Below are 14321 nucleotides of genomic sequence, written 5' to 3' on the forward strand. Positions count from 1 at the left end.
TTTTATTTATACGGATATTAATATGGATTTGTAAGCATGGATGTCCTGCTTGCGTCCCATGACTCTGTCTTCTCTCTCTTTATTTTAGTTCCATTGATTTAATTTCCATCTTCCACTCTACGCTGCCATGGCAAAGTTAGAATCAAGATCTGTCCTCAGTGACACAGCCTACCAGAGCCAAGAATCCTTTCACCCATTCGTTAGCAGGTCCTCTAATTCGCCCCCTCACTGCACTATGGGAAGCGTAGGCAGTGGAGTGGCCAACGACCAAGAGTTCCCAATGAAGAGCGTAGGGACCAGGACTCAGAACAGCCTCAAGCAAAACGACTACTCCAGGAATTGCTACTCCAACCGCTACTCAGGAGAGGAGAAAGTCTACAAGTTGGAAAAAAACACCGGCGCCATGTACATCAATGGCGAACACAGCAAAAGCGACAAGATGAAGACGGACACATGCGGCAACGTTAATGCCAACAATGAAAAGAATATGCCACAGGCAGCTCAGTTCAGAGATTCCAATCCCCCAAAGATATTACCTGTCTCTGGAAAGTTGGAGCAGGTAAATTGGTGGACTGCAGCAGTTAGGTGAAGTCAGGAAAGCCAGAAATCGAATTCCTTTCTGGTTGCAGCCCTAGTGACCACATTGAAACTTATAGCTGGAGAGAACCTACAGCCTACCTAACGTGAATTTGATGGAGTCAATTTTATATAGAGTTTTTTTTCCATTCCAAACTTGATATCGACATTTGGTTCAGACGGCTCATCATGTTCCATGAAGCTCCATTTATATGTGTGTGTGTATATATATATATATATATATATATATATATATATATATATATATATATATATATATATATATATAAATACACCGTATATATCATTATTATTTCAATGAGCGCCTTGACATGTTCTACCAAAATCACCCATGTGATGACTGCCCCAACTGTAGGGTCAATATAGCAACTCAAACAAGGTCTTGTTGTCCTTGGCAGGAAAGCAAATGGTACTTTCAGGAAAGATCTTGCTTGGCTAGAAACATATATAGTAAGGGCTCATTTATAAACACATGCAAGTGTGGCGGCTCTCATTAACTGTACACAATTGGGTGCATGGTTGCATGGAAACCTGGCAGTCGTGGCCAGACTTTAGTTCTTTGTTTTCTATAGACACCTGACCAATATACCGAGTGTGTTGGATGTTAATGCCAGTATTGACCTCAATCACATTGGAGAGTTGGGAGTGAAGCCATCACAACTACAATAAACATGCAATTTGAGTATGATTTACTAAAACAAACCCTTTTTGCATCCATATTGTTGCATCAAGTGCAAGTCACAGACCCCTGACTCTGCACTGTGGATAAAAAATTGTATGGATTTGAGTCCAGATCTTGCATTTTGCACATTGTACTGTGTTTGTAAATGTGCCCAATACTGATATATTGTGTAAAACACCTCCTTAAATAATAAGTAAACCTTTAAAATAAGTGAATTTAAAACTGATGAGGGGGCTATTCTATGAACTTTTGCAATTTAAATTTGTTATTTATTTTCTTTTTTTCCCAAGATATTAAGAGAAAATATCTAATGTTAATATGAATGAATTTTGTTCCAACAGCGCCACTTGCTGGTCAGTTTTCCACCAGTCTGACCAGCAAGTAGTCAAGGAAGTTGTCAGGACAACAAAAGAGGCTGCTCTGATGTTCTTCTGCTTAGGAAAGATGTGAGAAAGGATTTAAATTTTTTCCCTAAGCAGAAGAACATCAGCCTCTTTCTTTCTCCTGACAACTTCCTTGACTACTTGATGGTCAGACTGGTGGGAAACTGACCAGCAGGTGGCGATGTTGTAACAAAATTCATTCATATTAACAGTACATGTATCCCTTAATATCTTGAGGAGAAAAAGAAAATAAATAATGAATGTACATTGCAAAAGTGCTTAGAATAGCGCCCCCATCCATTTTACATTTACTTATTTTAAAAGTTTAATTATCCTTTAATGCCAAACACCATATAAAGGGAAGCAAATCATGCCAGGACAATGCAGAATACATTTGAATATGTAGTTTACAGATTTACCTGATGAGCAACGTAATAGTGATATAAGAAAGCATGTTAAAGTATTAATATTTTCTTCATTTTGTGTTCTAGAGCAATGAACCTTTGGTAAGACCTTCTGCCTTTAAACCTGTAGTTCCGAAAAACTTCCATTCCATGCAGAACCTGTGTCCACCAATGAACAATGGAGTAACAGAGAACAGAAAGAGCTCAAACCATGGGAACAGCAATAGCCCGGCTGCCATGAAAAATAGTCTTGAGAAGTCAAGCCACAACAGGTCATCCAGCCAGGTAGGAGGTCTTTCAGATTCCGGACGGAATTCTCTGACAAGCTTACCAACTTATGGGAGCGGCTACAGCCAGCACGTAGGCCCAATGAGTGCATCAATGAGCCATATTAATCGCATTGGGTCTAGCTATGTTGAAAAGAACATAGTGGGTTATAATGGAACAACTACCTCAGAGAGTGGACGATCTTCCAGCAAGAGTGCCTCCTCTTTTAGTAGACTGAATCATCTCAATGAGACATTGCTTTTACATTCACCTTCGAGTGATGACATTATCCAAGATTTAGAAGATAGACTGTGGGAAAAGGAACAGGAAGTCATACAGATGAAGAGAAGCTTGGACAAAAGCGAGGCCGCCATCTTTCAAGTTTTTGAAGAGAAGCAAAAGATTTGGGAACGGGAAATGGAGGATTTAAGACAAAATTATGCCAACAAGCTTCAGCAAGTCTCCAAGAAAGCGCAAAGAGCCCAGCAGGCTCTGCAACTGCAGATATTTAAGTTCCAGCAAGAGAAGAAAAAGCTGCAAGATGATGTGGCCCAACTTCTACAGGAGAGAGAGGAGATGGAGAAAAAGTGCATGGCTTTCAAAAAGGAGCAAGCAGATTTCCTTCCTAAAATAGAGGAAACCAAGTGGGAGGTAAGATCAAAATAAGATACTAGCCAAGCCCTTGTTAACCTGTGTTTTTAAAAGAATGAACAAATGTCTTGGCCAGATTGGTAAGCAAGTGCAAAAAGCCTCTGCACGGCTACAACTATACTTTAGCTTTGTGTATAGTTTACCAGTTGCTGCACTTGATTGGGTACAACTAATCTGCAGGGAGAGCCATATAATCACCATCTGCTACATGTAGCTAGTGTGGTGAAGATTCTGGGTGTTATTGGGCAGTTGTTATGCTAGTAAAACAACTCTACTATGTTTCTAGAACTACCTTTCACCTAGTACACTGGTCTCATTCAGTAGACCTTCACCTTAACATATAACCCACATATTTCTGCAACCAATTACCCTGCCTTTTACCAAAAGCCATAACCCAATATTTACTTTATAACAGGAAGTATGGTGTGACATCATCAGGGGTACAAAACAAGACTTGAAAAATGGTGGTGACTCTTGCATGAGAATACAAAAGTAGAATATGATAATAATAATAATAATAGAGTGGCTTGACCATCTTGATCAGTAAGTGTGCAAAGCCTCTACACTCTATGTCTCTACAGCTAGCCTCCACCTAGTACAGATATACTGTAGAGGAAGGTGGTGGCTTTTGAATTAAAATTCAAATCTTAGAAGCTTCCCAAGCTGCAGAAAAATCTGGGTGCACCAACCAGTTAGGAAAGAGGGTTTCCATTGTTCATTAATGAGGTCCACAGTGTCAAATTCCCTTTCCTTATTTCTCTTTAGTTATATTCAGTATCTGAGTTACCATGACATGACTGGTAACTATAAAAAGTAGTATTGAATTATAGTATTGGGGTGGAAGGTACTACCTGGGATACAGGTCTGTGGTTACCATTCACCATGGTCCATCTGATTCTATGGATTTCTACCTTTCCAGGTATGCCAGAAAGCAGGAGAGATATCTCTCCTGAAGCAACAGCTGAAAGACAGCCAGGCAGATATCTCCCAGAAACTAAATGAGATTGTTGGACTTAGAACACAACTTAAGGAAGCCAAGGCCTTTCTGAGGGAAAAAGAGGAACAGATTTCTTCTATTAAAGACTCGTATAGCTCTAAGAGTGTCAGCCTGGAGATCTGTGAGAATGAAATGCAGAGGAAGCAAAGTGAAGCTCAGCAGATGAAAGAGAAGCTGAGCCAATGTGAACAAGAGATATCAGGCTTGAAAGAAGCCTTGGCGAACCTTGGACAAAACCCTTACAACATCGAGCTCAATGAAAAGTTGAGGGATACTCTTTCCTGTGAAAGTGATGAGGCCAAAATGAAACGCCAAAACGAGGACAGTGTCATTAGTCTGAAGAAGGATATAGAGAGGCTCCAGGTGGAACTAACAATAGAGAGGCAACATAGGGATCAGCAGGTGGTGGACTTTGAGGAGGAGAGACGTACCTGGCAAGAGGAGAAAGAGAAAGTCATTAAGTACCAGAAGCAGCTTCAGCTCAACTACATTGAGATGTACCAGAAAAACCAACAGCTTGAGCAAAGGATCAGTGAAATCACCACCAAGGTGACCACACCTCCAGCAGAAGATAAAAAGGTGTGGACACCTTCCAGGCTTGAGAGAATAGAGTCCACGGAGATTTAAAAGATGGTGGATCACATATACACAGCTAGATTCTCACTGTGCATGTGCAGCCTTTTCCAGCTCATGGTCATCAGGGGAAATAATTCAAATAGACCTTTCAGCAATGAGGAGACCAACAGCTGCAGTCTTGGCCAGGTCCTCTCAGTAACTCAAAGGCATCAGAGCAGGGGAACGAATGCTTGCTGTCGGCCCAACTGAAAATGAAGAACATGTGGTATACCATTTGTTATGCTATGTGTCTGTTTTCCCTGTTGCACGCACTTTTCTCTGCCTGTATGGCGTAGAGTCCATTGCCTTTGGTGGTGTGTTGCTCATGCCCTCGTGCAAAGGTAAGGCAAACTCTGTGACTGTTATCTGGCCCCTTTCTCTTTTTGGGACTTGTGCAAAGAAAAAAAAGTCAAAGTGACTTGGATTTGGGGATATTTTAGCCATATTGGCTAGTGGAGGGACGGTTGGATGTGCTGTATAATCTAGCATTCTACCTATACTATGAATTCATAAAGGATTCTAGCCACTGTTTACTGTGAATTATCCAAAAACATAGTTTTTCTTTAAGAATTATTTTATGCAGGGAATATCACTAAATGGTTCGTCTGTATGGAGGAGTCAGACAGGAATCCCTTATTGCTTGGAATAAACGAAACGAAGGTCATGATTGGGAAGCCGATCCCAACATTCCCTTTGGAGACTTATTTTTATGGAATTGTTGCCCAGGTTCTAGCAAAGTGAGCAAGCTGGGTTTTATTTTCTACCATAGAGTTTAGCAATGGCCTGTTGCTATGTTTATAATCAGATCTTAGTGGTGTTTCCCGGTGTTTTTGGTAGTAGGCTTTGTTAGCAATAAAATGCAGACCGTAGAGGTAAGAGGATGTTGGCCTTGCCAATATCAGAGTCATGGTGGGCTACACTGTGTCTCTGAACATCCAATGAGGGTCAATCAGTAAAGCATAGATGACTGTTAAAAAATATATACGACTGTATAAGTTAAGTGCCCTTTAAAACTAAGGTTAGCCTCCTACAATAGCCACATGATGGTTTTGGGTTCAGTTCTACTAATCCCCCTTTTAGCCTAAATAATGCTTCAGCTAGACAATCCTGTTGATGTCACACCTGATTGATGTTTGAAGTAGGTAAGGCCGAAGGGTGCTTAGTGCTCTGGCCACGTCATATTAGCAGTGGGATTCCAAAGGGTAATATTTATGAGTCCTCAAGCAAGATGTAAGCTCTTATCTCCAGGAGCAGTCTGGTGGGGCTACTCCCTTCTAGCCTTAAGACATCAACCTTGAAGACCTAGCCCATATAGCAGCCGTTAGGATGTCGATACTGGGGTCTGATACATCAAATATTGGTTCTGTTCTCTTCCCAATTTCCTCTGATCTTCTGCTCATCACTTTATCCACCCTGTGCCTCTCCATAGTCTACATTCTATTTCCCATCAGCAACGCTGCACATAATAAGCAAAGCTTTAACAATACGTATATATTTGTATTTATGGTTAATTCATATAGAAATATGTATTTATTAAGACACATTGAGTTATCAAATGTATGGTCCACCCAGCCTTGCAAATTCTAGACCCCGATACACATAGCATGCTAGGAACTGGAATCCCCAAAAGCTTGAGAGTTCCAGCATTCAAGCCATAGCAGTACAAATGGTTCTTATAAATCAAGACCAAAACAATCCGTCTTTAGGCCCTAATGGCATTTAAATCCCAGAAGAGTCCTATGCATATTTGGGGCACTTTTGATAGTTCAAGGTTTAAAGGGATTCTAACACAATTTATTTAACCATCAGTTGGATACTGAAGAGTATCCCAGAATTTGGCCACTTTAAAAGGTGTAACTAGAGAGCACTTACTGTACGTTATTGGCCTGCTTTAAGATGGGTCTCACTGGCCTAGCCAGTAAGTTGCCAACCAGGGCCAGAATTACAAATCTACCAGCAACATGCTTGAAGGTAAATTTTTAATTACTAACCCATTCCTTCCCATCCTGAACTGTTCTACCGCCTGACCCAGCATTTTAAGCCTCCATTCCCGTTCTCGCCAACAAATTTTTCTTCATGGAAATAAATGATGATAATATCCCATTAAACATCTGCTTGAATCCAGAACAGTATCAGTAGTGATGGGGACATAGTCGTTAAGATGTTCTAAACCAAACTGTCCAAAAACTTTGGGGTTCAGACCAAAGACAAAGGCAGTATTTCTTCAGGAAACATGAAAAGGACCAATATATATAATTTTATATAATGTAGAGCTGGTTAGTAGGCAGAGTAACCACCAGAGTAGGAAGGTTTGACCTTTGCCAGTGAATAACCTGTGCCTGAAAGCCAAGAATATTCCTTTGGAAGTCACCGTTCACAGTGGGTAGAGTGTCTTTATCTGCTAGATTCCACGATTAATGCTGCAATGAACTGTGAGTGTGCTTGTTTACTAAACCCGATCACCGGCTGAGGAAGGTAGAAGATAAGGAGCCTTGATTTTGCTGTTAAAGGAACACTGATACCTGGAATTGCATCAGATGTTCTTCAGCAAGTGGGGGGGGTATTTAAATGGATATGGTTTTACATTAAATCTATAACTAATACAGTGTTCCTGTAAAACACATGCCTTCAGTGGCTAAATAAGCATGCTGGGTTAGTTGCAGGTTGCCCAGCCCTAGACTTAAGCAAGAATAAATTCTATTTTTCAGTAGGCGTATATCTATTTTCCCTATGTGGACTGAAAAGTGAGTTCATCTAACTGTGTGCAAAGTTTGTATATTTGTATTTTTACATACGAGTAGGATCTGCCCTGGTGTTTCACTTAGACAACGCAGTGTGAGGGAGAAGCTCATTGTGCACACAAAACGTCCGCCTATTAAATTTATACATAGGGATGGAAGCTGCCATATTGTTCACCTTAAACGAGCTTGACGTGTGCCCTTTTCTGTTTATTTGTTTATTGATATGAGTGGGAGCTCCCATAAATAAGCTTTAATTATAACCTTGGTTTTGGTATTTTCCCATGCACTCTAGCTTTCTCTGTGGCTCAGAATCTGATGATGTGAGGGCAATGCCCAAGGCTATCACTACCTCTCAACAGGGAGGTCCCAGAAAGAACAGGCATTGGGGTCGTGGGACATCAAGGGGGCTCCAAAAATGTTTTTGGAAGGGGGTCTAGGAAAGTGAACTTACACCACTGACCAGGGCCAAACAATATGGTAGCTCCTATTCATATTAAAGGGACTGAAAGATCTGTGAGCACAATGCCCTATGCACCCCCAATTAAAGGACCAGTAACACCAGCACACAAAAGGGGTTTCTATGCATTTCAATATAATGGACTGTTACCTATCTCTAACACCAACTTCAGAGGATCAAATATAGTTCTTAGAGATAAGATGCTGGGTAGCCAAGGCGGCAGATATTCACACTGAAATAGGGGCCGTATATAATGATTTTAATATTTAAGGGGGATAAAAAGGGATTTTATAGCTCTCGGCTATAGATGGAAGCCTCATATAATATAGGACTTTTATTGTCAAGCTGCTGGTTAGACAGATAGAAAGAACTGATGGTGTCACTGGTCCTTTAAGGAGAAAGACAAAAGGTAAAGGTTGCTTTGAGTCCCACTGTGGGTTGTAGCTTCAGTTTAACTGCCCCTGGGGGAGGAAAGATGATGAATTCTGTTCTTAGATAATTATATGTAACAGGATAACAGGTGGCAACTCTGAGTGTACGGAGAATCTGCACCACAATATGAAAGATAAGATTGTATTGTTCTGACTTCCCCTTTATGCTTCTTTTAAATGTCTGTTTGTCATTTATGTCACCATGTTCAGCTATGACCAGTCCCCTCCCCCCAAAAAACATTGACTCCGCCCACTTGCAGGTTGAACATCTAAGGGCATGAGGCACAAGGTGCAGCCTTAGTAAACAAGTGCCCCATGCTAGGAGCTGCTCTGTCCAAACTGAACCCTGACATGATGATGTGCAGGTGCTGAAGGTAGTTGGTCAGTTCATGATCAAAATCTGTGAGACTGGGATCTTGTGTTGGACCCAGATATCATCTACATGCAACAGACTTATCTATTCACCCTGATTTAAGCCCCAGTCACCCATAGGGTTCACACCTTTTCTGGAAAAAAATACCGGCCTTCCTATATATTTATCTTTATTCTCTATTAATAACATTGGGATCACTGACCTTCCTACATATTTATCTTTATTCCCTATTAATAACATTGGGATCACTGACCTTCCTATATATTTATCTTTATTCCCTATTAATAACATTGGGATCACTGACCTTCCTATATATTTATCTTTATTCCCTATTAATAACATTGGGATCACTGACCTTCCTATATATTTATCTTTATTCCCTATTAATAACATTGGGATCACTGACCTGCCTATATATTTATCTTTATTCCCTATTAATAACATTGGGATCATATCACTGACCTGCCTATATATTTATCTTTATTCCCTATTAATAACATTGGGATCACTGACCTGCCTATATATTTATCTTTATTCCCTATTAATAACATTGGGATCATATCACTGGCCTTCCTATATATTTATCTTTATTCCCTATTAATAACATTGGGATCAACCATAATTTTTACCGGCCAGGCCAGGTGGCTATTAACTGTGCGACACCTATAATTATCCCAACTGAATGCTAAACAAGCTTAATCTCAACCCACACACGACCAAATCCAGACTGAAGGTTAAAAGCACTAGAAAATATCACACAAGTTAAAAGCAAGTATCTGGAGCCTTGAGAAAGCTAATACAGCGAAACGTGCGTTGGCGACTTGTTGCTCCAGATACTTGGTTTTAACTTTATGATACTGATTGATTCTTTAATCAGACTAGTTATTCATTTAAATTAATGGACTTAAATTAGTGCACTGCACTTTAGATATACACTCCAATTTTAAGCTTATTTACCATTCAGTTGGGATAACTATAGGTGTTGCACAGTTAATAGTCACTTATAAGTGGTTACAAATTAACCTGTAAGGGCAGAGGCACACGGTCAGATTCGGGGAGAAAAGTCGCCCAGCGACAAATCACCTCTTCTTCGGGACGACTAATCTTCCTTCCCGGCTTGAATGTAAATCACGGGTGGGGTGGCACTCGGATCACTTCATTTTCCGAAGTCGCCCAAAGTTTACTCGTGAGGCAACTTCAGGCAACTTTGGAAAACGAGGCACTCCGAGTGCCATTCCGCCGGCGATTTCCATTCTAGCCAGTGGGAAGGCAGTTCGGGGAGATAAGTCGCCCCGAAGAAGAGGAGATTTGTTGCCGGGCGACTAATCTCCCCGAATCTGAGTGTGTGTCTCTGCCCTAAGAGACCATTGATATTTGATAAGTTGTTACAAGTGGGGTACTCTCTTCCTTTATAAAAAAAACTTCTTAAATTAATCCATACTTTGGTCAGACCCCTGCAGTAACTAAGTGGATAAAAGTATAAGTAGGTAATGAAAGGTATCCATCCCTCCTCTCTTTACGTTTCTTCACATGTTTGTAATGTCCCATTAATTCCAGTTTCTATTATAATCCCTTGGGGAAGAAGGTCCAGTCTTGAAGGAGCAAAATGGCAAGTGAAGGCTAAAATTACAGCCTTAGGGCAATGGGACACTGTGATTACTGCTAGTTGTAGCGCTAGTCAAAACAACCTCAACTTCTTCCCCATTGACACCATTGAGATGCTTTCATATTGGCCCGAATATGCACACTACATTTTTGGGTGACAACCATGATCAAGGGGTGGTAGTTACAGTCCAACCTGCACCCCATATATTTCATTTTTAAGGAGGGGAGCTTTATGGCGGGCAAACTTCACAGGGTGTGTGGCCGTGCACGTGATCGCTTGTTATGCGAATGGAATATTATAGAGAAAAGATATATATAAATATATATATACACACAGGCAAAGAGTTGTACATATCTAATTTTATATTAAATTTATTAGAAAAAGGTGAAAAAAAAATCATTTATTGTGGCCGGTGGGGGGGGGGGATTATTGTGCCGTTTCTGGTCAACATCTGTCACCTTAACTCTTGCTGAACATTTCCGGCGACGCTTTATTCACTGGCGACGATCAGGAATGGGCGAACTGGGAGAGTCTGCGGAACGGTTTCTGATTTCAGTGTCATTTTATTCCTGTTTGATATGCTGCTACGTTATCTAAACAAGTGTACTTTGATATCAATAGAATCATCTCGGTGTATGTAGATATATATATATGTGTGTACACATGCGCTGTCTGTTAGCAATACTACTGTGGAGTGTATGTGGCAGAGGGACAGCTGGAAGGCCACCGAGAGAGAGAAATAAACATCGAGTCATTCTGAGTCTCCGTCTCTTGTCTTTTGTTATAGAAAGTAACCGGCGGGCACTGAAACCTACTGCATCCCAATAAGGATCCTCAAAAAAGGAGCCTAAAGTGTTCACACTCCAAGATTTCAATTTAAAGAATAACTAAACCCTAAAAATGAATGTGGCTAAAAATGTCCTATTTTATATAGTGAACTTATTGCACGAGGCTAAAGTTTGAGCTTGTCAATAGCAGCAATGATCCAGGACTTCACACTTGTCACAGGGGGTCACCATCTTGGAAAGTGTCTGTGACACTCACATGCTCAGTGGGCTCTGATTGGCTGTTGAGAAGCTAAGCTTAGGGCTCGTCACTAATTATCCAGCAGAAAATGAGCTTCCCTGGCTGTAATATAAGCTGATGCTACAGGTTTGCTGATTATTCAATTCTGATGCTAATTGCACTGGTTTCTGTGCTGCCATGTAGTAATTATGTGTATTAATTACTAATCAGCCTTATATTGTGACATTTCTATTCTATGTGTACTGTATATTGTGAGTGGCTCCCTAAGCTCAGTAAGTGACAGCAGCACAGAGCATGTGCAGTGAATCAGCAGAAAAGAAGATGGGGAGCTACTGGGGCATCTTTGGAGACACAGATCTTTACTGCTAAAGGGCTGTGGTTGCCTTGGGCTGGTACAGAAGCACAAAACATCATGTACAACATTTCTACCTACTTCTTTAGTTAAGCTTTAGTTCTCCTTTAAGGAGATGGTGGGGGTGAGAGATGGGGAGGGGTGAAGGTTACAAAACTCCTCCCACGTCCAGGATACAATTAACCCAATGACAGTGGTATTACCGTATATACATATTAGTTCAGAAGAAATTTCTAAATCTATTACTAAGGTGTCCATAATAAAAATCCTTATAAATGTCCATTGCATTCTGTACGAAAGTTAATTTGGGTTACCGTGACCTTTATGCTTGATAAAGGGCCCAGAAGGATCTAAAACGTTGCCCTTTTTGCAGATACACGTGGGCTTAATAAAACACAGACTTTACTGAGCAATACAAAGGTGTGCTTCTGGATTTCTTTCTACGTGTATCTATGACCCCATGCAAGGAGGGGGTCTTCCAGAAGAGCACTCAGCACTTTCAACAAGACAGGTAGAGCACTCCACTATTGTGCGGTGCCTGAAGAACAGACAGATCAAAAGATAAGATTCACCAAAAATCTGAACAGGAACACCTATTCCTACCAGTAACGGCAGAGACGTGAAAATTTGGGGATATTTAGTCGCCTGGCGAAAAACCGGCTCTTCTTTGGCGACTAATCTCCCTGAAAAAACCTTCCCACCGGCTAGAATCGAAATCACCGGCGGGACGGCACTTGGAACACTTCATTTTCCGAAGTCTCCCGAAGTTGTCTCACAAGGAAAGTTCGGACAAGTTCGGAAAGCTGAAGTGAACCAAGTGCCATCCCGACGGCGATTTACATTTTAGCTGGCAGGAAGGCAGTTTGGGGAGATTTGTGGCCCGAAGAAGAAGCGAGCTGGGCGACTAATCTCCCGAAATAGCAGTGTGTCTCTGCCCTAATATGTGTGTAGAATGTGGAACTCCCTGTAACAAAGTATCGTGTTGAAGGCCATAGGGAGTGGACGCAGGAGGGATCACTGGGGTTTCAATGCCGGATAAAACTGTGATAGAGAAAGAGCGCCACCTACCAGTCAAAGAGACACATGGGGGCAGATTCCCCTAACGTGACGTGAAAATTCGCCAGCGTCATGTAATTTCGGAACTTCGCCGATTTCCTAACGGGCGCAGGCGTCACTTCGCTAGCGAAGGAGATAGACGCAAGCGTTGCTTCACACTCTAACGCCAGGTGAATTTTCGCTCTGGCGAATAGACGTAACTATGCAAATTCACTAAGATGCGGATTTCAATGAACGTAACATCTTGCGCCAGACTTGCTTTCGCCAGATCAGACCAGGCGAAGTGCAATGGAGTGCATAGATCTTCCTCAATTTGTAGCGTTTTTAAGTCCCAAAAAACGCTGGTGTTTTCCTTTTTTCTGAGTGATAGGCAGCAAAGGTCTGTAAGTTTTTTTTTGGGGTAACCGGGTTCCTCCCTCGATTTTCTAACATATGGAACATAAACTATACACTGGGCTCATGTGTAGGGCAATATAACAACTTTATTTTATTTATTAAGGTTCCCTGGACTTGTGTAATGTAATGTATTTGCTGCAACATATTCGTCCATTCAACTTTATCATTTCCCGCCATATGCAAATTAGGCAACGCTAGCGCATCTTCGCTTTGATTGCCGGAATAACGCTAGTGAAAATTTGCCATCGTTCGGCGCCCTGGACGCAACTTAGCATTTTAGTGAATTAGCGTTGTCCTAGCAAATTTACGCCTGGCGGTGTTTTCTGATGGATGCGAAGCCGTCATTGGCGAATTTTCCCCGGTTAGGGAATTTGCCCCATGGCCTCTTCACTGGCAGCAACATGGAAGTCTCCTCTTTCCTGCAGACTCAAGGCAGCCGTCGGTATCCAGAAGATGAACGTTCCCTTTACCGAATGTGTCTGACCGAGGCACCTTCTCCAATAAGTGTCAGTTGGTCTCAGTGACCTGACAGCTAGAAGAATGGAAATGCTTTCATCATGTATAAAGGCCAATTAAAGCCCTGATTAAAGGTAGGTGTGTCCTCTCTGTATTAGTAAATGAGACACATGTTTAGAATAATCCCCCGTCAGCAGTTTTATTTTCAGTCAAACCGTCCCATTGTTCTGGCCAACATCCAGGACCAAAGGTCAATGATCTCATTGGTGGTCCCTGCACCAACTTGTTCTAATACTAATACCACTAGTAGATAATAAGTTTAGGAGCCCCCCACTAACTGCCATGGGAGCAGATAAATCATCTAGGGATGCACCGAATCCAGGATTTGGTTTGGGATTCGGCCGAATCCTTCTGCCTGGCCGAACCGAATCCTAATTTGCATATGCAAATTATGGGCAGGGAGGGAAATCACATGACATTTTGTCACAAAACAAGGAAGTAAAAAACGGTTTCCCCTTCCGACCCTAATTTGCATATGCAAATTTGGTTTCGGTATTCGGCCGAATCTTTTGCGAAGGATTCGGGGTTCGGCCGAATCCAACATATTGAATTTGGTGCATCCCTAAAATTATCTTTACAAAATGGGAAAACAATTGATTAAAAAAAATCAGTCTTTAGCTAAGTGTGAGGGGGGGCTGCAATTTTTGGGGAGAAAGTTAGAGCAGAGCAACGGTCTGATGGCAGGACCCTGTGTTAGTTGGCCGTTTTATTAATAAGACCGTCATGGTGAAGGTATTGCCATTAGAACGGGATAGAGAGGCACACCTCCCA

At 41.5% G+C, this 14321-nt stretch overlaps 1 protein-coding gene across 4 annotated transcripts in view; it reads left to right on the plus strand.

The window, feature by feature from the left end:
• The window catches only part of lzts3.S (leucine zipper, putative tumor suppressor family member 3 S homeolog), a 41993-nt gene extending 33171 nt beyond the window's left edge, over positions 1–8822 (plus strand). For 3 of the 4 annotated variants that reach the window (XM_018242974.2, XM_041579358.1, XM_018242975.2), the window contains exons 2-4: positions 89–559; positions 2154–2984; positions 3904–8822. In XM_018242974.2, coding sequence (XP_018098463.1) covers positions 128–559; positions 2154–2984; positions 3904–4608 — 1968 coding nt within the window. In that variant the 5' untranslated portion in view covers positions 89–127 and the 3' untranslated portion in view covers positions 4609–8822. The remainder of the gene's footprint in view (positions 1–88; positions 560–2153; positions 2985–3903) is intronic. The other variant, XM_018242976.2, reaches the window with a different exon arrangement.
• The last annotated feature ends 5499 nt before the right edge of the window (positions 8823–14321 follow it).

The sequence above is a fragment of the Xenopus laevis genome, chromosome 1S (assembly GCF_017654675.1).
Source record: "Xenopus laevis strain J_2021 chromosome 1S, Xenopus_laevis_v10.1, whole genome shotgun sequence".
NCBI lineage: Eukaryota > Metazoa > Chordata > Amphibia > Anura > Pipidae > Xenopus > Xenopus laevis.